Here is a 24,432-nt window from a genome sequence, read left to right as displayed (position 1 = left end):
TCACCACGCCGTCGTGCTGACGGAACTCGTCCCCGACACTTTGCTGGATCGGAGTCCGGGGATCGTCATCGAGCTGAACGTGTGCTAGAACTCGGAGGTGTCGTAGTTTCGGTGCTTGATCGGTCGGGCCGTGAAGACGTACGACTACATCAACCGTGTTGTGCTAACGCTTCCGCTTCTAGTCTACGAGGGTACGTAGACAACACTCTCCCCTCTCGTTGCTATGCATCACCATGATCTTGCGTGTGCGTAGGATTTTTTTTGAAATTACTACGTTCCCCAACACTATTCTCCTCCATCTCACAACTGTAGAACTTGTCGGAGACTTCATATCTCTCGACCCGGGCATGAGCTTGGAAAACCATTTTCAGCTCTTGGAACATCTCATATACTCCGTGCTGCTCAAAACGCTTTTGGAGCCCCGGTTCTAAGCTGTAAAGCATGCCGCCCTGAACCAGGGAGTAATCATCACTACGCGACTGCCAGGCGTTCATAACGTCTTGAGTTGCTGGGAAAATAGGTGCTTCACCTAGCGGTGCTTCAAGGACATATTCTTTATTGGCAGCTATGAGGATAATCCTCAGATTACGGACCCAGTCCGTGTAGTTGCTACCATCGTCTTTCAGCTTGGTTTTCTCTAGGAACACGTTGAAGTTGAGGGCGACATTAGCGTGGGCCATTTGATCTACAAGACATATTGCAAAGATTTTTAGACTATGTTCATGATAATTAAGTTCATCTAATCAAATTATTTAATGAACTCCCACTCAGATAGACATCCCTCTAGTCATCTAAGTGATACATGATCCGAGTCAACTAGGTCGTGTCCGATCATCACGTGAGACGGACTAGTCATCATCGGTGAACATCTTCATATTGATCGTATCTTCTATACGACTCATGTTTGACCTTTCGGTCTCCCGTGTTCCGAGGCCATGTCTGTACATGCTAGGCTCGTCAAGTCAACCTAAGTGTATTGCGTGTGTAAATCTGGCTTACACCCGTTGTATGCGAGCGTTAGAACCTATCACACCCGATCATCACGTGGTGCTTCGAAAAAACGGACCTTAGCAACGGTGCACAGTTAGGGGGAACACTTTCTTGAAATTATTGCGAGGGATCATCTTATTTAAGCTACCGTCGTTCTAAGCAAATAAGATGTAAAAACATGATAAACATCTCATGCAATTAAATAGTGACATGATATGGCCAATATCATTTTGCTCCTTTTGATCTCCATCTTCAGGGCGCCATGATCATCATCGTCACCGGCATGACACCATGACCTCCATCATCGTGTCTTCATGAAGTTCTCTCGCAACTATTACTTCTACTACTATGGCTAATGGTTAGCGATAAAGTAAAGTAATTACATGACATTTATGTTGACACGCAGGTTATAAATAAATTAAGACAACTCCTATGGCTCCTGCTGGTTGTCATACTCATCGACATGCAAGTCATGATTCCTATTACAAGAACATGATCAATCTCATACATCACATATATCATTCATCACATCTTTTTGGCCATATCAAATCACACGACATATGCTGCAAGAACAAGTTAGACGTCCTCTAATTGTTGTTGCAAGTTTTTACGTGGCTGCTATAGGTTTCTAGCAAGAACGTTTCTTACCTACGCCAAAACCACAACGTGATATGCCAATTTATGTTTACCCTTCATAAGGACCCTTTTCATCGGATCCGATACGACTAAAGTGGGAGAGACAGACACCTGCTAGCCACCTTATGCAACTAGTGCATGTCAGTCGGTCGAACCAGTCTCACGTAAGAGTATGTGTAAGGTCGGTCCGGGCCGCTTCATCCCACGATGCCGCCGAATCAAGATAAGACTAGTAATGGCAAGTAAATTGGCAAAATCGACGCCCATAACAACTTGTGTTCTACTCATGCATAGAAACTACGCATAGACCTAGCTCATGATGCCACTATTGGGGATCGTTGCAGAAATTAAAAAATTATATGCATCACCAAGATCAATCTATGGAGAGACTAGCAACGAGAGAGAGGGGAGTGCATCTTCATACCCTTGAAGATCGCAATGCGGAAGCATTACAAGAACACGGATGAAGGAGTCGTCCTCGTAGCGATTCAGATCATGGTTGATTCCGATCTAAGCGCCGAACAACGGCGCCTCCGCGTTCAACACACGTACAACCCGGGGATGTCTCCTCCTGCTATGTCTTGAGCTTGCGTTGGTTTTCCCCGAAGAGGAAGGGATGATGCAGCAGAGTAGCGTAAGTATTTCCCTCAGTTTTTGAGAACCAAGGTATCAATCCAGTAGGAGCCCATGCTCAAGTCCCCCGTACCTGCACAAAGCGATAGCTACTCGCAACCAACACGATTAGGGGTTGTCAAGCCCTTCACGGTCACTTACGAGAATGAGATCTGATAGATAGAATATTTTTGGTATTTTTGATATAAAGATGCAAAGTAAAAAGTAAAGGAAAAGTAAATAGCAAAGCAATATAAAAGTGATGGAGATTGATATGATGAGAATAGACCCGGGGGCCATAGGTTTCACTAGTGGCTTCTCTCAAGAGCATAAGTATTCTACGGTGGGTGAACAAATTACTGTTGAGCAATTGATAGAATTGTGCATAATTATGAGAATATCTAGGCATGATCATGTATATAGGCATCACGTCCGTGACAAGTAGATCGAAACGATTCTGCATCTACTACTATTACTCCACTCATCGACCGCTATCCAGCATGCATCTAGAGTATTAAGTTAAAAACAGAGTAACGCCTTAAGCAAGATGACATGATGTAGAGAGATAAATCATGCAATATGAAATAAACCCCATCTTGTTATCCTCGATGGCAACGATACAATACGTGCCTTGCTGCCCCTTCTGTCACTGGGTAAGGACACCGCAAGATCGAACCCAAAGCTAAGCACTTCTCCCATGGCAAGAACTACCAATCTAGTTGGCCAAACCAAACGGATAATTCAAAGAGACTTGCAAAGATAACCAATCATGCATAAAAGAATTTAGAGAAGATTCAAATATTATTCATACATAGACTTGATCATAAACCCACAATTCATCGGTCTCAACAAACACACCGCAAAAAGAAGATTACATCGAATAGATCTCCACAAGAGAGGGGGAGAACTTTGTATTGAGATTCAAAGAGAGAGAAGAAGCCATCTAGCTACTAACTATGGACCCGAAGGTCTGAGGTAAACTACTCACACTTCATCGGAGGGGCTAGGATGATGTAGAAGCCCTCCGTGATGACGGCCCTCTTCCGGTGGAGCTCCGGAACAGGCCCCAAGATGGGATCTCGTGGATACAGAAAGTTGCGGTGGTGGAATTAGGTTTTTGGCTCCTGTTCTGATTGTTTGGGGGTACGTGTGTATATATAGGAGGAAGGAGTACGTCGGTGGAGCACCGAGGGGCCCACGAGGCAGGGGGCGTGCCCTGGGGGGGCGCCCCCACCCTCATGACCACCTCTTTGATCCCTTGCAGTAGGGTCCAAGTCTCCTGGATCACGTTCGGTGAGAAAATCACGTTTCCGAAGATTTTATTCCGTTTGGACTCTGTTTGATATTCTGTTTATCTGAAACACTGAAATAGGCAAAAAAACAGCAATTCTGGGCTGGGCCTCCGGTTAGGTTAGTCCCAAAAATAATATAAAGTGGAAAATAAAGCCCAATATAGTCCAAAACAGTAGATAATATAGCATGGAGCAATCAAAAATTATAGATATGTTGGAGTCGTATCACCTCCTTCTTGATCCGGCAAGGGGGAAGGAGAAGTTGGGGAAGAGCTCCGACAGCACGACAGCATGGTGGTGGAGCTTGCGGTTCTCCGGCAGGGCTTCGCCAAGCTCAACTACGGAGGAGGAGGTGTTGGGGAGGGAGAGGGCTGCGCCAGGGGAAGGGTACCGCAGCCCTCCCACCTCCCCTCTATTTATAGGGGCAAGGGATAGGGGGCCGGCCCCCTCCAGATGGATCTAGAGGGGGGGCGGCGGCCAAGGAGGGTGGCTTGCCCCCCAAGCCAAGGGGGACGCCCCCTTTAGGGTTTCCCCTAAACCCTAGGCGGATGGGCCCTAGGGGTTTTGGCTCCCAGCCCACTTAGGGGCTGGTTCCCCTCCATATTCAGACCATAGGGCCCTCCGGGATAGGTGGACCCTCCCGGTGGACCCCCGGAACCCCTTCGGTGGTCCCGGTACAATACCGATAAACCCTCGAACACTTCCGGCGATCGAATAAGGACTTCCCATATATAAATCTTTATCTCCGGACAATTCCAGAACTCCTTGTGACGTCCGGGATCTCATCCGGGACTCCGAACAACATTTGATAACCACATAATAATTCCCTTAACAACTCTAGCATCACCGAACATTAAGTGTGTAGACCCTACGGGTTCGGGAATCATGAAGACATGACCGAGACATCTCTCCGGCCAATAACCAATAGCGGGATCTGGATACCCATGTTGGCTCCCACATGTTCCACGATGATCTCATCGGATGAACCATGATGTCGAGGATTCAATCAACCCCGTATACAATTCCCTTTGTCGACCGGTATGATACTTTCCCGAGATTCGATCGTCGGTATATTGATACCTTGTTCAATCTCGTTACGACAAGTCTCTTTACTCGTTCCGTAACACATCATACCGTGACCAACCCCTTAGTCACATTGAGCTCATTACGATGATGTCTTACCGAGTGGGCCCAGAGATACCTCTCCATCATACGGAGTGACAAATCCCAGTCTCGATTCGTGCCAACCCAACAGATACTTTCGGAGATACCCGTAGTGCACCTTTATGGCCACCCAGTTACGTTGTGATGTTTGGCACACCCTAAGCATTCCTACGGTATCCGGGAGTTGCACAATCTCATGGTCTAAGGAAAAGATACTTGACATTAGAAAAGCTTTAGCAAATGAACTACACGATCTTGTGCTATGCTTAGGATTGGGTCTTGTCCATCACATCATTCTCCTAATGATGTGATCCCGTTATCAATGACATCCAATGCCCATGGCCAGGAAACCGTAACCATCTATTGATCAACGAGCTAGTCAACTAGAGGCTCACTAGGGACATGTTGTGGTCTATGTATTCACACATGTATTACGACTTCCGGATAACACAATTATAGCATGAACAATAGACAATTATCATGAACAAGGAAATGTAATAATAATCATTTTATTATTGCCTCTAGGTCATATTTCCAACAGCTCTCCCTATGGACCTTGGAAACAACACAAGCTCCAAACTCCTTGATCATCTCCTTAGAATTCTCCTAACAAGCCCACCAGCTGGTCGTGCTAACATTACTATCATTCACAACATCCACTACAATGATGAAATCGGTCTCCAACTGCACTTCGTTCAAGTCTAGTTTACGACCCTGGTTGAGGCCAGAAGATAGGGCCTGGACTTCAACTTCCTCTGCATCTGAGCATCCATGAAAATGACAATCCGCTGAGAAGACAATGCCACCAAAACTATCCCTACCACCGCTCCCAGCGCAACCAATCTTGTGGATGCAATGAAAGAAGCGCTGACATTGATCTTTACGTGATTCTCTAGCAGCTTAGTCCAGCCAACCACATCAACATGGGGAGGCGGGCTAGTATACTGCATATTAACTTCATGCAACTTCTTCTTCCTTTAAGGCTTTAACATCATTTGCAACTGAATTACCTTTGAGGAAAAGTACCTTGGTCTTCCCAGCCCCGAAGGCCGGATGAAGGATTCTCATTTCCAACCCATCTTCGAGAGGTTTAGAAAAAGACTTATGGACTGTATTCATGTCCTATGGGGCAAAAGATATTTTGGTCAAGTCTATTGCTCAAGCTCTGCCTACTCATACCATGAGCATCTTCAAAATGAAGGCGGGCTTTTGTGAAACATATGAGAAGCTGTTGCGAGACTTCTGGTGAGGGGGTGAAGAGAAAAAAAAGAAGAGTGCACTGGATGTCATAGGAGAAGATGACAAAACCAAAGTGTGAGGGTAGGCTGGGGTTCCGCGATATGCTTATTTTCAACCAAGCTCTTTTCGTAAAACAAGCATGGAGACTTGTCCAAAGACCTCACAGTCTTTAGCTAGGGTTCTAAAAGCAAAGTATTACCCATAAGGAAATTTGTTGGACACGGTCTTCACTTCTGATGCATCACCCATGTGACGAGGAATTGAATACGGGCTTGAAGTCCTGAAAAAAGGAGTGGTATGGAGAGTGGGAAATGGAAAGAGCATCCGAATCCTTCGGGATAACTGGATACCTCGGCAGTCCGGTCTTTCCATACAATCCATGAAGAATAGATGCCAGCTAAGATGGGTAAACCAATTGTTGCTTCCGCAGTCAAATGAGTGGAACAAACAAATCATTGACCAATTGTTCTATAATTTTGACGCGGGGGAAATATACAAGATCAAACTTCCCCCAAAATCAATGGTATGCATTGTGGCTTGGAATTTTGAGAAGAGTGGTATCTTCACAGTTAGGGGTGCTTATCAGCTTGGAGTTTCTTTGTAGGGTGGACCTAGCGAAGGCTCCTCGAAAAATCCCAGTAAGGTAGGGAGAGCTTATGGAATCTAGTCTGGAAGGCTAAGGCACCACATAAAATCTGTATCTTCACCTGAAGAGCTGCCACTGATTCTCTCCCTGCGAAGGACAACAAGTACAAGAGGACTCTTGAATTGGATGGTATATGCAACTTATGAGGAGTTGCTGTTGAAAACGCACATCACGCTATTGTTGTCTGAACAAAACAAAGAGCTCTTCGAGAGGAAATGAGTAAAATATGGAAACTGCCGGAAGACAAATCTATCATGCCCTTCTCCTTAGATTGGGTCTTGCAAAGCTTGAGTTTTGCTCAGGTAAGACGAGGGAAAAAATTATGCTAGTTCTGTGAAGGCTTTGGCAGACGGTGTCGTTTAGAACAAAAGTGAGGCTACTATACGGGACTCAGTGATGTTCTTGAGAAATTACCGGGAGTGTTTATCCATCCCAAATTCCTCCTTTTTTGGCCAACTGCATCTTCCTATTTTGTTTCTATTTTTTAATTGCATCTTCCTAATTCTCACAAGCACGCAGAGCCAACCGGACGAAACAAACGAAGTTAGCCAACAAAGTCCAAGAACTGAATCACACAAGAAATCAATGGAATAAGCGAGCAACACCAAGATTGGCCAACATGCTCTGTATGTTACTTATTTCAGTTGGATAAACGGCTGGTTCTTTGTAAAAAAAGATAGAACTTAGTTCAGTTAGCTAAGAAACAATGATTTTTTTAGCTAGACAGGCCTCCTTTGGTTCATAGGGTAGGGAAATTATAGGAATAGAAAAGTCATAGGAAATGAGATAACATGCATCGCAAATCCTATGAGTAGGAATAAGAAAGGAGATGTCCTTTGATTCACTTCATAGGATTTTTTCCATTGAGTCTAGGCTAATATTTATTTTCCTATTAAATGTGAAGGCTAGGAAGAATTCCTCCATAGAAAAGGATTCCATTCATATAAACCAAAGGGCTCTAAAGGATTTTTTCATACAAAAATCCAATTCTATGAAATTCCTACAAAAATCCCCCAAACCAAAGGAGGCATGAACAATTCCATCACCCAAAACGTTGTGCACAATCAGGGTTCGGCCGCAATTTTGACACCAACTGCTGCAAAGGGCATCTGCAACCTCATTACAAGTTATGGAAACCATAAACCAAGTGAAATGCAAGGAAATGAACGCCTTGATATCTCTAAAAAAATGAAACTATATAGGGAATGTACTGTAGGCCAACCGCGAAATGCCTATTATAAGAATAATGGAGTCTTTTGTTTTATCTATAAAGCGGGATAAAAGCCTAGTTCGAGAGAATAATGAAGTCTTGATCGACTGCAAAATGTGTGCTGTACAGTCGACGACCATGCCCCTGAGCATGAAAATTTGGGATGTTGTACGGAGCTTTTACTTTCTTATTAATAAAATATAGAATGTGTTAATTTATTTAATCGTTAAACATTATTAAATAACCAACTAAAGGAAGGCGGACGTCAGATTAGCCGAAAAACAACACCAATCAAGCTACTCTGTACCACTCCTCAGTGGGTGCGCACATCACCCATATAATTCTGTGTTATTATTAAAATAAATAAATATAGTAGTATCTCTACTTTTATAAAAACCCGAGTTGGTGGTGATGGTGTGCCTGCCATCCTTTAATTATGGCCATCGGATCTAAATCCAACGCTAGCTGGGCAATCTGTGGCAATTTTGCAAAAAACCGCCCGCCACTCCTCCTCTGTTTGCAGATGACTCCTTGTATCTCCTGTTCGGCCCATCTCTCCCCTGCCTCATCTGTCCATCTCAGAGAAAAAAGGAAGGCCGTGGAACGATCTGGAGAGGTGTCGCGCTGCTGTTGGTGTCGGCATTATCCACCCCAACACTCATGCCCCACCGCCGACCACCACCACGACACCCCACCTCCTCGCCGTCTCCTCCGCGGCTCCGCCCCCTTCCCAATGTTCCCAACGTCGATCTTGGCAAGTACGCGGCCGAGTGCCGACGCTGTCCTTGCCCCGACACCTCCGCTGCCTCCTCTGTTTCTTTCAACAGCCTTACCGTCCACCCCCGTCCTCATAGCTGTCTCCTCCGCGCCGTCCCCGCCTCTTCCAACGCCGTCCTCCGCAAGTAAGCTGTCGGCTGCGCGCTGCTCATCCACGGCGGCGCCGCCACCACGTACTGCTATTCTCCCCTGATGCGCTACACGGCTTGTTCTGTTGTGATGGTTGAGGTGGAGGTGCTATGCTGGACTACTTCCTCTCCATCTCTAATCTCTTCCCGTCTACATGCTTTTATATACAACTTCTGGTCAGATCTCTAGCCGCCAGACCTTAACCAAGGATGGGAGTAGTGTGAGCGTATTTGCAATTTTGCTTGGCTGCCTGTAAACGCTCAACTCAATGCACTAGGAAGAATCAGATCTTTTTTGCCGTAGTATCTGGGGATGTTTTGGGAATAGAACAAGAATTGATTGTTTCTTACTTTTCATTCCAACAATTCTTCTGTACAAATAAGATATAACCACTGAGTTTACAATGACAGCCAAATAGGCTGCATTATTTAGATTAACATATAATGGTGAATTGGTTGTAGTTAAAAATGTAAAGTATTAGTTCCTTTGGGGCAGTTAAGTTTGATTGGATAATCTGATTTTACTGATAGATGGTAAAAAAGAGAGCATGTTTTCTTTGTTTAATATTCACCCTGGTATCTTGGGTGCCTTTTAACCAGAATTTGGACACAGGATAATATTTGTCCTTTTCCACTTATTGTTTCAACAACGGGTGTTGATATATATGATCAAGGTTTACTAGAATAGCACACTAATATATACCAACAATATGTAACTTGGGATTAAGTTTGGAGAAAATACAACACCTGGGTGGTCCAGGTAGCTTGTTAGTAGTTACCACTGTAATGTATTCGTTGCATAGCCTGAAGCTTTTTATTCTTTGGCATTCTGGTTTAGTGTTGATTAGACTAGGAAATCAAGATGTCAATATACATAAAGGCATGATTTTCAAACTCTGCTGGCCTTTTAGGATTACGATACATTGAAACAGAGGATAATGCCTGCCCTTGATATATTGTCTTCTCTCCTACGTGTTGTCTCCTAATTTTTGCTACCTATTCCAGCTTCATATGGAACTTCACTGTACTTGATTCTGTGGTGGATCAGCTTGTTTTAGAAGAGTTGGTTAGACAGAAATTCTCCAAGCTAGGTTTGTTGTATTTCCCTTTATATAAAATCGCATGACTTCGTCAGGCATATGCACATATATACTTAGTCAGGAAAGCAGCAGGTCTTACGCCCCAAACTGCAAGGGCTCGAAGTGGAGCCAGAGATGACGAGACCAAATTAGATTTGTGCATTATATGGTGTCTTGGCAGATTTAGATTCCTATTAAAATGATACCATTTTGTTTATGTTGACTACTATTTCGTGGTTGCAAGGCAACAACCGCTAGAACATATTCTGTAATTTAGCATGTTCAGCGCAGTCTGGTTGTGAGTAGATGTATTTTAGTTAAGGAATATGTGTGCTTGTGGGCACTTGCAGTTTAGCATTTCGTCAAATATTGCTCAGTTGTTCTCCCGTAGTTATTTGATTACTATTCGACCTACATCACTTGCAAATATTTATGTTGCTAATTTTCCTTTTTTTTTGGTAGGTTTGACGAGAAGTCGGTATATGATCTAAATGTTTGGCTTAGAAGAAGGATTTTATTGGTTGGAAACCGTATGTTTGATTGTGCTAAATGTGTACCTATCAACTATATGACATCGATTTGATCAATGTCTAGGTACATTCTTGTGTTTTCTATCTTTTGTGATTCCGCAACTATATGACATCGATTTGATCAATGTCTTGGAACATTCTTGTGTATTTTTTATTCTTTTGTGATTCCGTAGCGTAGCACGGGCATTTTACTAGTTAAAACTTAAAAGCCACGCGCCCTTTCGCAACGAGCTTCAACACCGCAGGAGTAACCTCCAAAACGCCGGGAATCTTATCAAAATCAAACCATCTCGGCTGTACGAGATGAATAGGATAATCGGAGGGAATGTCGCATCGACGCATCGCGGACCGCGGGGTTCTCCGGGGAGATAAACCCAGCGAGACCCGCACAAAAACGCCCCCCATGCAGTGCAGATGCAGAGTGGATCCCGCGCGAGGCTGATATAAACAAACCAGGCCCGAAGCGCGATCGGGCGGCGAGGTACAAGTTTGGGTCCAACCACTCCACGCCCGCACCATGATCCGCGTCAACTGCTCGCACTTGCGCCACGGCCGCGCGCGCTTTGGTCAGAAAGCGAGTCCTCGCGTGGTCGCGGCACTGTACAGCTCTCGTCAACCTCAGATTAGACACGAGATCCACGATGAGATGAGATGAGGCGTACGGCAACAAAAAATATATGCCGTTGCTAGCTCTTTGGCTACCCAACCCCACCAGCCATTGCCTCCTGCCTCCCCCCGTCTCGGCCTGCGAGATCTCTGCCACTGCGACCACGCGGGAGGATGTCGTACGTATCTCTGTATCTGCACCGGAATTGTATATCTGGAATATACTCATCTAGCACGGTCACGCGCGTGGATCCGATCAACAGTGTCACTCCAAGATGTTTTTGCTTGTTGGTAGTACCTGGCAAGGCAATGCAGGCCGCGTGATTTCTGAGAAAACCGCGTTGGAACTCTATGCAGTGTTTGCCTGCAGGAGTCAATAGAATAATGTCAAAAAAATGTTAAAAAATTGGCGGGTAGAATCATTTTACACGTACATCCAGGATCAAACGTACATACGGTGTTGCACGGAGCTCCATGGACACGCGGTGAGGTACATATGCTGCATAAAGTATATTATTCTGACTGAATCAACCACGCCTTGAGAACAACATTGGTAAAGCAATGTACACGTACCTACTCACGTGCTCCAGAGATAGTTACACTGATTATACATAAAGATTATAAACCCCAATGGGCAATGGAGGATTACTGTTTCCACGGCAGAATCCATGGATCTTTTCCGGCGTCCTCTAGAGGCAACAAGAGCGTTCCTGTCCCTGCTTGAACCGAACACCGGAACCGCCATGTACACGTCCCTGCCAAGTGTTGCCACAAGTGTAGCTCTAACCAGATCAGTGAAACAGCACATCATTAATGGCCACACAATGCATGCCGCTGCATTTCTGAACGTGGCCACAAATTAATGAGAAACACGCTCAGTCCCTTGAGGATGCTGCAACGTAATGCCTCTTACCGTATCAAGCGACTGCATGCAGTAGATCCGCTGTTCGCGGTGTTGCGTGCTCATGTCATAAAGCTAGACTGGCTAGCTGGGCGTTGGCTTTGATCGAAATCGTATGCTGGACGCAGCTTCCACATACGTGAAGAGTTGCGCAAGAAGTTAATAAGACAATGGCAGTGAGTGGTAATGGTGTGCTAGCACATATCAGAGATTCAGTGAGTGACTTTGTTTTACTGTAACTGAATTTTCATGCGCTGGTGTTCTGCCGGTACTTGTGCTGAGGAAAACTGGGCAGGTGATCTCTTCAGGCTTCAGCATTACATTTCTGTGTGTTTTCCCAGCAGATCTTGCATCTCTTCGGTAACTCACTTGCTGGTTCTTTACCATTTGACCTGCGTTGACTTCAACTCATGCACTTTCTTATGACATTAGACCTCATCAGTGGTATTAACAACGGCGTACGTCGCTGGTCCCTTGGCTCGTCATGTTTTCTTTGTGATCAGGTGGTTTACACAAACTTGTTTATGATAATAAAGTGAGCGCCCTTTCCCAAAGGCCAAAGTGTGGTGGTGACCGTGACACTGACACGCATCAACGTGCGCCAGGTCAGGCGCCGCATTTTATAATCCCCCCTCCTCGCGTATATAAGCCCTCGCTCGACCCATGCTACTGCATCCATCATCCAAGCAAAGATCCCAACAAGACTTGGAACCAAGCATAGACTGAGAGACGAGCATGGCAGCTGGGGCGACAGCTGAGCGAGAAGCCGGCCAGAGCGCCGGTGCTGAGTGGAGGGTGGACGTGCCGGCGGTCGGTGAGCAGGATGGCGTCAAGGGCGGGCGGTCGTGGTGGTGGCTCCTGTCGTGGATGGCCGCGCCGAGGGACAGGGTGGCCGCGTTCGGCGGTATGGTGTGGCAGGTCGGCGCGGACGACCCGAGGAGGATGGTGCACGGGCTCAAGGTGGCCCTCGCGCTCGCCATCTGCTCCCTCTTCTACTACGTCCACCCCCTCTATGACTTCACCGGCGGCAACGCCATGTGGGCCGTGCTCACCGTCGTCGTCGTCTTCGAGTACACCGTCGGTATGTAGTAACTCAGCAACACTCGTGGTACAACAATGGTGAGGTGGTAAGGAGTGGAAGAGCTGATGTGATGTGGGTTCGTTTCAGGTGCTTGCTTGTACAAAGGCCTCAACAGAGCCGCGGCGACGCTGGCCGGGGGCGCGCTGGCCCTCGGCGTGCACTGGGTCGCCAGCCAGTCCGGCAAGGAGCTCCAGCCCTATGTCCTCACCGGCTCCATGTTTATCATGGGTATGTTCCATCCTCTGATGTTTGATGTTTGTCCTCTGTTTCGATCGATCCTCTAGTTGACATTAATGTCGACTTACGTGTACAGCTGCGGCGGCCACCTTCTCTCGGTTCATCCCGACGATGAAGGCCAAGTTCGACTACGGCGTCACCGTCTTCATCCTCACCTACTGCCTCGTCTCCGTGTCGGGGTACCGCGCCGACGAGGTGGTGTTCATGGCGCAGCAGCGCCTCACCACCATCGCCATCGGCGCCTTCATCTGCTTCGCCGTCTGCACCTTGGTCTTCCCGGTCTGGGCGGGGCAGGAGCTCCACGTCCTCGTCGCGCGCAACATGGACAAGCTCGCCGCCGCCGCCGAGGGCTGCGTCGAGGACTACTTCTCTGGCCCCGCCGCCGTCGACGCCGCCGCCGGGGAGAGGCCGGCGAGGCGGGCGCTCTCCGCCAAGTCACAGGGGTACAAGCAAGTGCTGAACGCCAAGGCGTCCGAGGACTCGCTGGCCAACCTGGCGAAATGGGAGCCCGGCCACGGCAAGTTCGGGTTCCGCCACCCGTACGGCCAGTACCAGAAGGTCGGCGCCGCCATGCGCTGCTGCGCCTACTGCATCGACGCCCTCGCCGCCTGCGTCGGCTCCGAGGCCCAGACGCCGGCACACATCAAGAAGCACCTCGCCGGCACCTGCCTCGCCCTGGGCCGACACTTGGCCACCGTGCTCCGCGAGGCGTCGGGCTGTGTCACGTCGATGACGCGGTGGGACCGCCTCGGGCTCGTCGCGGCGGACATGAACGCCACCGCCCAGGAGCTGAGGGACAAGCTGAGGTGCCTGGCCACGGTGCTGGAGGAAGGAGAGGACGGATCACCAGAGGCAGAGCAGGAGCATGACGCCGTAACGGAGCTGCGGACTTCGCCGCTCATGGAGGCGCTGCCGCTGTTCAGCGCCGCCTCCATGCTCCTGGAGGTCTGCGCGAGGGCGGAGCTGGTCATCGGCGCCGTCGAGACCCTGGCCACGACGGCGAGGTTCAAAAAAGCCGACCACGACGAGAAGGCGGCGCTGGACACCGAGGCGCCCGTGCCCGCCGCCTCCGCGGGCAACCCGGTCGACGCCCACGTACCGCAGGAGATACACGTCAAGGTCGCCGGTGAGCAGGAGAAGACGGAGGCGGCCCAGAAGGCAGGCGCGAGCTCCGGCAAGGCGCCGCGGGACCAGGTCGGGGAGCTGATCAAGGTGCTGATGCGCCGGGGGAGCACCAAGAAGTGGGCGCGCGGCGACACCAAGGTGAGCCCCAAGCCGCCCCAGGAGTTCACTGTGAGCGTGCCCAGCCCGCGGAACCGCGCGGCGGAGCTCGCGGGGCACGGGCCGGTGCTGCCCAGCCCCAGGAACCGGCCGGCGGAGCTCGCCGGGCACGCGCCGGCGGTGCCCACCCCGAGGAACCGCGTGGCGGAGCTCGGCGGGCACGCGCCCGTGGCGCCCAGCCCCAGGAACCGGCCCGTGGACCTCGCGAGCCATGGAGGCGTCGTGCCCAGCCCAAGGAACCGCCCCATGGACTTCGCCGCGCACGCCCCCAGCCCGCGGAACCGTTCCATACTTGGGATGGCCTGAAGAACGTGTGTGTGGTCACTAATCAGGGCGCGCGAAGTTTTGGATCCCTGATTAGCCCTCGCAAGTGAGATGTTTGTCAAATATGTACGTTGTACAGTACATTGCATCTCTTGTGGATCATACTCGAGGGCACAACCTTCGTGCTGTAATACGGGGTAAGTACGTCACAAGGACTTCATATAGGAGTACAAAACAAACAGCATTGCAGTCATCGCCGGGAATGAATACACTGCAAGCCTGCAAAATGCTTGATTTCGCTTTAGGTCCCTTACCACGCATGCCATGTGGTTGCAAAATGCTTAATTACACTCCCTGTTTGGCTCGGATCTATTCCCTCTGTAACTTAATACAATACATATAGTATAAGACGTTTTTTTGACACTATCATAGCATTAGTGAAAAAATATCTTATATTAAGTTACAGAGGTAGTATAAATTATTTTTTGAAAGAGAAGGTAGATCATTTTCCACCTTATGCATTCAAAATGGGGGTTCCCGGGTGTGGGTGATAAAACCGGCAGACCGTGGGGTAGGGGGTTCCGAGCTGTGGATCTCGGATCAGTGGGTAACAGGGGACGAAAGAGACAGTATTTACCCATGTTCGGGCCCTCTTGAAGAGGTAATCCCTACATCATGCTTTGATTGTATTGATGGTTGTGTATCGAGTACAAGCTTGATCTACCTCGAGATAAGTTGTGTTCTAACCCTAAGGCTAGGTGAATGTGATTATGATCGGATCCCCTCTACATGCTAAACCCCTTGGCTTATATACACGACAGAGGGGCACCTAGGGTTACATAGTCGGTTGCGGATCTAAGGATGTACATGGCGGCAGCCGAAGATGTCCTTGGAGTACACGTCAAGTCTTTGGAGTCAAACCTGCCAATGTCGCCACTCAACTGCCGGAGCCAAACCAACGCGTGCCCACTCCCAACCCTGGGGAAAGGGCAGCATTCATTCCCCACCTCGTCCAAGGTCTGGGGTTCTCACTGCACCCTTTCCTGCACGAGATCCTTTTCCTCTACGGGCTCAATTTCCATCATCTGGCCCCAAACTCCATCCTCCACCTCGCCTCCTTCATCATCACCTTCGAGGCCTTCGTCCGCATGGAGCCACACTTTGGGTTGTGGCTGAACATGTTCAACATCAAGCCTAATTCCAGCGGCTTCGAGCTCAAAGAATGCGGAGGAGCAATGATCAGCAAGAACCAGAAGGTCGACTGGTTCAAGGGTACCTTCATCGAGACCATCAAGGAGTGGCAGTGCAAGTGGTTCTACGTCACCGAGCCACTCGCCGCTGCTACATCTTGAGCATGCGTTGGTTTTTCCTTGAAGAGGAAAGGGTGATGCAGGAAAGTAGCGTAAGTATTTCCCTCGGTTTTTGAGAACCAAGGTATCAATCCAGTAGGAGATAATATGCAAGTCACCTAGTACCTGCACAAACAATCAAGAACCTCGCAACCAACACGATAAAGGGATTGTCAATCCCTTCACGGTCACTTGCGAAAGTGAGATCTGATAAAGATATTAAAGTAAATATTTTTGTTGTATAGATTGCAAAATAGTAAACGAGATGCGATGTAAATAAAAGAGATGCAATATAATAATAAGAGACCCGGGGGCCATAGGTTTCACTAGTGGCTTCTCTCATGATAGCAAGTACTATGGTGGGTGAACAAATTATTGTCGAGTAATTGATAGAAGAGCGCATAGTTATGAGAATATCTAGGCAATGATTATGAACATAGGCATCACGTCCGTGTTAAGTAGACCGAAACGATTCTGTATCTACTACTATTACTCCACACATCAACCGCTATCCAACATGCATCTAAAGTATTAAGTTCATAAGAACAGAGTAATGCTTTAGGCAAGATGACATGATGTAGAGAGATAAACTCAAGCAATATGATATAAACCCCATCTTTTTATCCTCGATGGCAATAATACAATACGTGCCTTGCTGCCCCTACTGTCACTAGGAAAGGACACCGCAAGATTGAACCCAAAGCTAAGCACTTCTCCCATTGCATGAAAGATCAATCTAGTAGGCCAAACTAACCCGATAATTCGAAGAGACTTGCAAAGATATCAAATCATGCATATAAGAATTCAGAGAAGAACCAAATATTGTTCATAGATAAACTTGATCATAAATCCACAATTCATCAGATCTCGGCAAACACACCGCAAAAACTATTACATCAAATAGATCTCCAAGAACATCGAGGAGAACTTTGTATTAAGAACCAAAGAGAGAGAAGAAGCCATCTAGCTAATAACTATGGACTCGAAGGTCTGTGGTAAACTACTCACACGTCATCAGAGAGGATATGGTGTTGATGTAGAAGCCCTCCGTGATCGAATCCCCCTCCGGCAGATCGCCGGAAAAGGCCCCAAATGGGATCTCACGGGTACAGAAGGTTGCGGCGGTGGAAAAGTGGTTTTGGTGGGGCCCCCCTAATGTTTTTAGGGTATAAGAGTATATATAGGCGAAAGAAGTACGTCGGTGGAGCTCTGTGGGGCCCATGAGGGTGGGGGCGCACCTACCCCCCTTGGGCGCGCCCTCCTGCCTCGTGGAAGCTTCGCAGAGTTTCAGACTTCCAGTCCAAGTCTCTTGGTTTGAGTTTGTTCCAAGAAAGATCCTCGCGAAGGTTTCCTTCCGTTTGGATTCCGTTTGATATTCCTTTTCTGCGAAACACTAAAATAGACAAAAAACAGAAACTGGCACTAGGCCTCTGGTTAATAGGTTAGTCCCAAAAATAATATTAAAGTGCATATTAAAGCCCATTAAACATCCAAAATAGATAATATAATAGCATGGAACAATAAAAATTATAGATACGTTGGAGACGTATCAGCCGCCGGTCAGGCCGAGGTACCAACCTTCTCGGCTGGTCCTCCGACGAGGCTCGCCTCCTGGAGGAGGAAGGGCATGGACTGGGGGAACCTCGGAGAGGTGACGGAGCTAAAACAGAAGATCAAGTTTATGACCGACAAGAAGAAGATAAAGTTGGTGGACGTGGTTGACATCATGCTCCACGGCCGCATCCTGCAGCTCCAGCTTCGGGCCAGCCCGATGTGGGTGTTCAAGTCCGAGGATGCGGTGTCTGTGCACCACTTCTTCCACACCCGACACGTCCCTATCCGGGCTGTGGACGGTGATAACCCACAAGTATAGGGGACCGCAAAAGTTTTTGAGGGTAAAGTATTCAACCCAAATTTATTGATTCGACACAAGGGGGCCAAAGAATATTTGCAAATATTAGCAGCTGAGTTTTCAATTCAACCACACCTAGAGAACTAAATATCTGTGTCAAAGTGATCAGTAGCACAATAGTATGATAGTTTGATAACAGTGGTAATAGTAGCAATAGTAATAGTAACAATAGTAGTAGCAGTTTAATAGTGATTGTAACGACAACAACAATGAAAGTAACTTAGCAAAAATTAGTATGAGAAAGACGTAGGCATTGGATCAGTGATGGATAATTATGTTGGATAACATTCATCATGTAACAGTCATAACCTAGAGTGACATAGAACTAGCTCTAATTCATCAATGTAATGTAGGCACGTATTCCGTATATAGTCATACATGCTTGTAATAAGAACTTGCATGCCATCTTTTGTCCTACCCTCCTGTGGCAGTGGGGTCCATAAGAAAATCTAAGGGATATTAAGGCCTTCTTTTAATAGAGAACCGGAACAAAGCATTAGCACGTAGTGAATACATGAACTCCTCAAACTACGGTAATCACTAGAAAGAATCCCAATTACTGTCACCTTGGCGTATGCGGATCATAACACATAATAGATGCATACAACTTGCAAGATAGGATCAAGAACACAAATATATTCGTGAAAACATAAATGGTTAAGATCTGAAATCATGGCACTTGGGCCCTAGTGACAAGCATTAAGCATAATAAAGTCATAGCAACATCAATCTCAGAACATAGTGGATACTAGGGATCAAGCCCTAACAAAACTAACTCGATTACATGATAAATCTCATCCAACCCATCACTGTCCAGCAAGCCTGCGAAGGAATTACTCACTCCCAGTGGTGAGCATCATGAAATTGGTTATGGAGCATGGTTGATGATGATGGCGGCGTCGAATCCCCCTCTTTGGAGCCCAGAACGGACTCTAGATCAGCCCTCCCAATGAAGAACTAGAGGTGACGGCGGCTCCATATCGTAAAACGCGATGATGTGTTCTCCCTGATTTTTTTTCTAGATGAATAGGTACTTATGGAGTTGGAGTTAGGGTTGCGAGAGCTGCCAGGGGCCCACAAGCTTGCTAGGCGTGCCCCTGGGCTTGTGGCGCCCTGGTGGCCCCCCTCCGGTATTTCTCTTCGCCAGTATTTTATATATTTTGAAAATATTCTCTGTAAATTTTCAGCCCAATACGAGGACTTTTTTTTGCACAAAAACAACACCATGGTAATTCCGTTGAAAACAACGTCAGTCTGGGTTAGTTCCATTCAAATCATGCAAATTAGAGTCCAAAGCAAGAGCAAAAGTTTTTGGAAAAGTAGATACATTTGGGACATACCAACTCCCCAAACTTAACTCATTGCTTGTCCTCAAGTAATTCAGTTGACAAACTGAAAGTGATAAAGAAAAAAAGTTACAAACTCTTTTGGCTCTTGTTGTTGTAGATATACTTAACTAATGTTCCAGTTTTTAGTAAGGATTATGAACTAACCATGTGCATCATAACATTTAGGTCTCACATTTACTCATACCAATGGCATAAGCAACTAGCGAGCAATATTAAGATATCTTGGATGCCAACAATTTGTCAAAACAATCATGATATAATATGATAACATGGTATCTCGCTAGCCCTTTCTGAGACCGCAAAACATAAATGCATAGCACCTCTTAAGTTTAAGTAGCGACTAAATATTGTAATTCATGGTAGGAGAGATCCAGTCAAGTCACACCCAACATTAACTATACTCAGTTCATAAGAATGACAATAGTCTCTCCAACTGGTGCTTAAATGAGAAGGTGATGACTCAACAATAAAAGTAAAATAACATAAAATTAAATGGATAGGCCCTTCGCAGAGGGGAGCAGGGATTTGTAGAGGTGCCAGATCTGAAGCTTAACACAGAGATGAATATAATTTTGAGAGGTATGCCTTTCCTGTCAACGTCATGACTAAGAGTTTTCAATATCTTCCATGCTAAACACATTAGTGGCGGTTCCCAAACTGAAAGGTAAAGTTTACTCCCTGTCGTGGAGTTGACACGGCAGATGTCCTAGAGCAAGGACTTAGTCGTAGGGCCATCGCACTAGGAAGCTTAAAGGGGTTAATCGGGACAAAGGACACGAGAGAGTTTTATACTAGTTCGGCCCCTTACGATGAAGGTAAAAGCCTACGTCTAGTTGGGATTGGTATTGCTGAGGTTTCGACTTCCAAGAGGCTCAATTCGCCTGCTTGGTTATCGACTCGGTTGTTTCTTGCCCCAAACCGCCACCGGGTCGTTCCCTTATATACACGGGTTGACGCCAGTTGGCCTACAGAGTCCCGGCCGGCTCATAATCGTGTCTGGCTCGGTGACTTTCTTTACATGTCTTTCTGTACAAGTATTTCCTTACATGCGGCAGTTTACAATATCGGGCCTCAAGACGGCCCCAGGCCTTTGGGCCTTCTATAAGACTTAATAAATTACAAAGTTGGATGTTTACTGAGCTTCTTGCGTAACCCGCCATTGAAGCTGACACACCCCCTCCTGGGCGGGTCTCAACTGATAGTAATATCCCCAACATTAGGCCCCAGATTGACTTTGAACTTTGTTCTTTGTCAATCTTCAATACTTAGTCAGAATCCATCCTCTGTCTGAAAACTTCTGTAACCCGTCGTGACGTCATCTTTTGAAAACATAAAAAACCTTCATGACGTCATCTTACAACGGATCTTTCATTTTTTAATGCCTTCCGAGAATCGAGGCGTCTGTTCAGTTGGATAATTATTATTGGGTCTCCTTGATTTTCACGCCCGCCTGTTCGCATCTGTCCTTATAAATAGGCACACGGCCGGTCCTTCCCATTCTCCTTTATTCCTCATCTTCTTCCTCTCGCAACCTCCATCTCTGCTCGAGCTCCACCGCCGCCGCAACTCTCATCGTTGTCGTCAAGCTTGGCCGCTGCATTACCCCGAGTCCGACCAGAGGACACGGTGATTCTTCACGGCAGACCTGCATCTCGTAAGTTTTCTTCCCTCACACACCCAGATCTGTTCTAGGTTTGCAAGTTCTTCAGTGTTCTTCACTTGTTTGCCATGGACCATCTGTAGATCTTTTCCGCAACTTCTTTTGATCCAAAGAAGAGATATAACTCACCCGGTAGCTGTTTGGCATTCATTTTTGATATCAGTAGATCCCGTTTACCTGTATAGATGTTTCTTTATAATCGTCGAACTCATCTGTACTAGGTTTTTAGGTCTAGAATATTTTCCTTTTTGAAACATCCTTCTGATCTGAAATAATATCAATCACTTTGAAAAACTTGTTTGTCCCAACACTTAGCTGAATCCACTTTCTGAAAGAATCTATAGTCATGGCGGTTTACCACACCGGCTCTCTTTTCCTTATATGTCATTAGCCCTTAGTTAAACCTCCATTACTTGTTTTATAAATGACCGTAGGCTGAGCCGGCATGTTGTTATCTATTTTTCAGTTCTCTGCACATCATGCCGTCAAAGACACCCACCGTATGTAACTGGGTCCCTTCGTCCATAACTGAGGAACAGTTAAAAGAGTTCTTCATCATTGGGTTTCTGCCTTCGAAAAATGTCATGTCTTATCGTGCTCCTGACCCGGAGGAAGAACGCCCCAATCCAAAAGACGGAGAAGTGATTGTCTTCACTGATCACATGAATCGTGGCTTCTCACCGCCCGGTTCAAAATTCTTCAGAGAGGTCCTTCATTTTTTCAAACTCCACCCTCAGGACCTTGGACCCAATTCCATTTCCAACATTTGCAACTTCCAAGTACTCTGTGAGGTTTATCTTCAGAAAGAGCCCACCGTAGAGCTGTTTAGGGAGTACTTTTACCTAAACCGGCAGAATGAATGCACCAATGGTCCTAGCTTAGAACTTGGAGGCATCTCAATTCAGCGTCGCCAGGGTGCTCTTTTCCCTCTTATCGTCTTACCAAGTCACCCAAAATACTGGAACCAAACTTGGTTTTATTGTTAGGATATTTCTCCAGCAAACGAGAAGCCTCTGCCGGGTTACCGCCCCAGTCATCTTGACTCCAAGTTCACCCTTCCGGATAAGCTTACCGTTGCTGAACGCAAGAGGCTACTTCCCTCCATCAGAAGAATCAATGCTTTGTTGGGCAATGGTTTAACTGGAGTAGATGTGACCCGCTGCTGGATCTCATGGTGGGTTATTCCATTAGGCCGTCGATCCAAACTGATGTATGAATATGACGGAAGCCCGGACAACTCTCTTTGTCACAGCTCAGTTGATCTCACCGAAGAAGATATTGTTTCGATGTCAACCCTTTTGGTAAATGGGAAGTACGAGGATTGCAGTATTGTTGGGCTGAGTCCCTTCTGCAAGATTAATCCGGCGCCAGAAGTAAGTACATTTTGATCTCTTTTTCTTCGTATTTTTCCCAGCTATTAGTACTTAATACTGATCTTTCTTCTTGTCTTTACAGGCCAATTCTGACTTCTGGAAGGCGAAATATGACCACGAAGCTACCAAGAAGGCGAAAGCCGCCGCTATGAACACCAAGAAGACAACCCGAAAATCAAAGAAGAAGAAGAAAACTACTGCTGAGGATTTAATGAAGCTTGATGACTCGTCTGACTCGGAGGTAGCCCTTGATTCCCTTGGCCAACTTTTTAACAATCTTATTGATACTGATCCTTACCAGGATGACACTGGGGCTAGCCAAGCCGGGGAAGCAGAGGTAACTATCATTTCCTCCGACTCAGAGCCCTTACTAAGACACAAAGTTCGATGAGTGATCCGTAAAGTAAGGTTTTCTAACCCCTTAGCTTACTTGGATCCCAACTTTCATTTGAAGCAGCAGCAGCATGAAAGCCGTCGTGAAGTTGAGATTGAAGATGAGCCAGCTGTCGCCCCTGAACAAACCCCTCGGATACGTCCAAACGAGGTTTACTTATTACTGTCTTTACCTTTGTTTTAATGAATCCCGCTCCTTGTATTTCCTTTAACTCTTTTCATTTACCTTTTCAGGAGGTGTCTCGTTCCTCGGGTGACTCATCACAAACACAATTTCCGGCTTTCAAGACTGCTAATGGGTAACTAAAAATCCTCTTTTCTTCCGAGTTTGATCAATTGTTATCTTAATGCTGATTATCCTGCAATATTTTTCTTTAGTGGTCAAGCTAAGTCCAAGAAAGCAAAGGCAACAAAACCAGTGGAAGATCCGCCAGTACTGGCATCTGAGCCGGCTAGGCCACCTTCTCCATTGACTGTCGCCCCAGAAGACCCGCCTATTGTTCATGAAGCAAATCCTCCAGAGCCATCCCTTGCCAAGAACACTATTAACCCTTCTGCAACTGGTCCATCAAGCTCAACCGGCCCACTGTCTCCCCGTGTTCAAGATGTTCAAATTACTGGGAGCCGCTATGTTGAGCCGGGGAACCCGACGGTATTGGCACAGTGCACAGCTAAGCAAGAAGCTTTGGAGAGGCGGAAGGTTCGTCTTGATGTTGCCAACTATGACCGTCTTAATGCCAGTGATATCTTATCTGGCTATCTCAGTCATGTACACTCCAGTCGTGATTCTGAGATTGAGATGTTGAAGCAGCTTCAATTGAAGTATGAGGTATGTAGTTTCTGGTTTACCAATATTCCTTGAGCCCCCAAGTCTGTAGATTATGAGAAAAACGGAATAACCTGTAGACTTACAATATAGACTGATACCTTTACGTCTGAATCTTTGCCTGATATTGGCAGAACAAGACTTCACCCATAGTCCCCAAGGATCGGTTTATTTAATCATTAATGAATCGGTACTTCAGAATTGAACACCATCTGTAAAATACTTAACATTCCGGTTTATCTTTGATAACCTTGCTGAACTATGTACATTAGCCCCCAAGTGCCAAATGTTGTTACTTTGTAAAGGACTTGGGACTTTTAATATGCTGGTAGAGTCATAAAAAATTGATTTGGCATACATTAGCCCCCAAGTGCCAAGTGTTGTTACTTTGTAAAGTACTTGGGACTTTGAATTTGGAATATGTATATTGGAATTTAAAACCAAATCTTGACTTATCTGAATGTTTCACAGAATGCATTATCTGAACTGAACTCCCAATTGATTGACGCAAAGACCCGGCTAGCAAGCCAGGAGTCAGAAATCAAATCTTGCACCTCCAAATTGCAAATGAGCCTTTCTGAAACGGAGACTTTGAAGACCAACCTTGCTGCCAAAGAGAAAACTTGGGAGAATGAGAAAACACTCCTGACCCGCCGAGCTGAGACAGCTGAAACAACTCTGAAAGAAATTTCAACAGAGCTGAACAATTTGAAGGGCCGGGTATCTCAGATGGTTACTGTGATTTTTGGTAAGCCGTATGAATTGATCTTGACTATGATTGTTTGTCAAACCGGAGTATGATCCGCCAACTGACTTCTGTTAAATATATACAGGTCCGCGAAGCAAAAATCTGAACCAAGACCCGTTGATTAAACTAAAGGCAGTATACACCTTGGT

General features: G+C 46.5%; 1 protein-coding gene across 1 annotated transcript; it reads left to right on the top strand.

Moving 5' to 3' along the window:
• Positions 1–12,501: 12,501 nt before the first annotated feature.
• LOC123151459 (aluminum-activated malate transporter 10) lies at positions 12,502–15,155 on the top strand. Its single transcript, XM_044571165.1, has 3 exons — positions 12,502–12,891; positions 12,979–13,119; positions 13,205–15,155. Exons 1-3 carry the CDS (start codon positions 12,546–12,548, stop codon positions 14,713–14,715), a joined length of 1,998 nt encoding a protein of 665 aa, XP_044427100.1. The 5' UTR covers positions 12,502–12,545; the 3' UTR covers positions 14,716–15,155.
• Positions 15,156–24,432: the final 9,277 nt, after the last annotated feature.

The sequence above is a fragment of the Triticum aestivum genome, chromosome 7A (assembly GCF_018294505.1).
Source record: "Triticum aestivum cultivar Chinese Spring chromosome 7A, IWGSC CS RefSeq v2.1, whole genome shotgun sequence".
NCBI classification, from domain to species: Eukaryota; Viridiplantae; Streptophyta; class Magnoliopsida; order Poales; family Poaceae; genus Triticum; species Triticum aestivum.
Note: the sequence above shows the minus strand (reverse complement) of the source record. Positions and strands in the feature narration are given on the sequence as shown.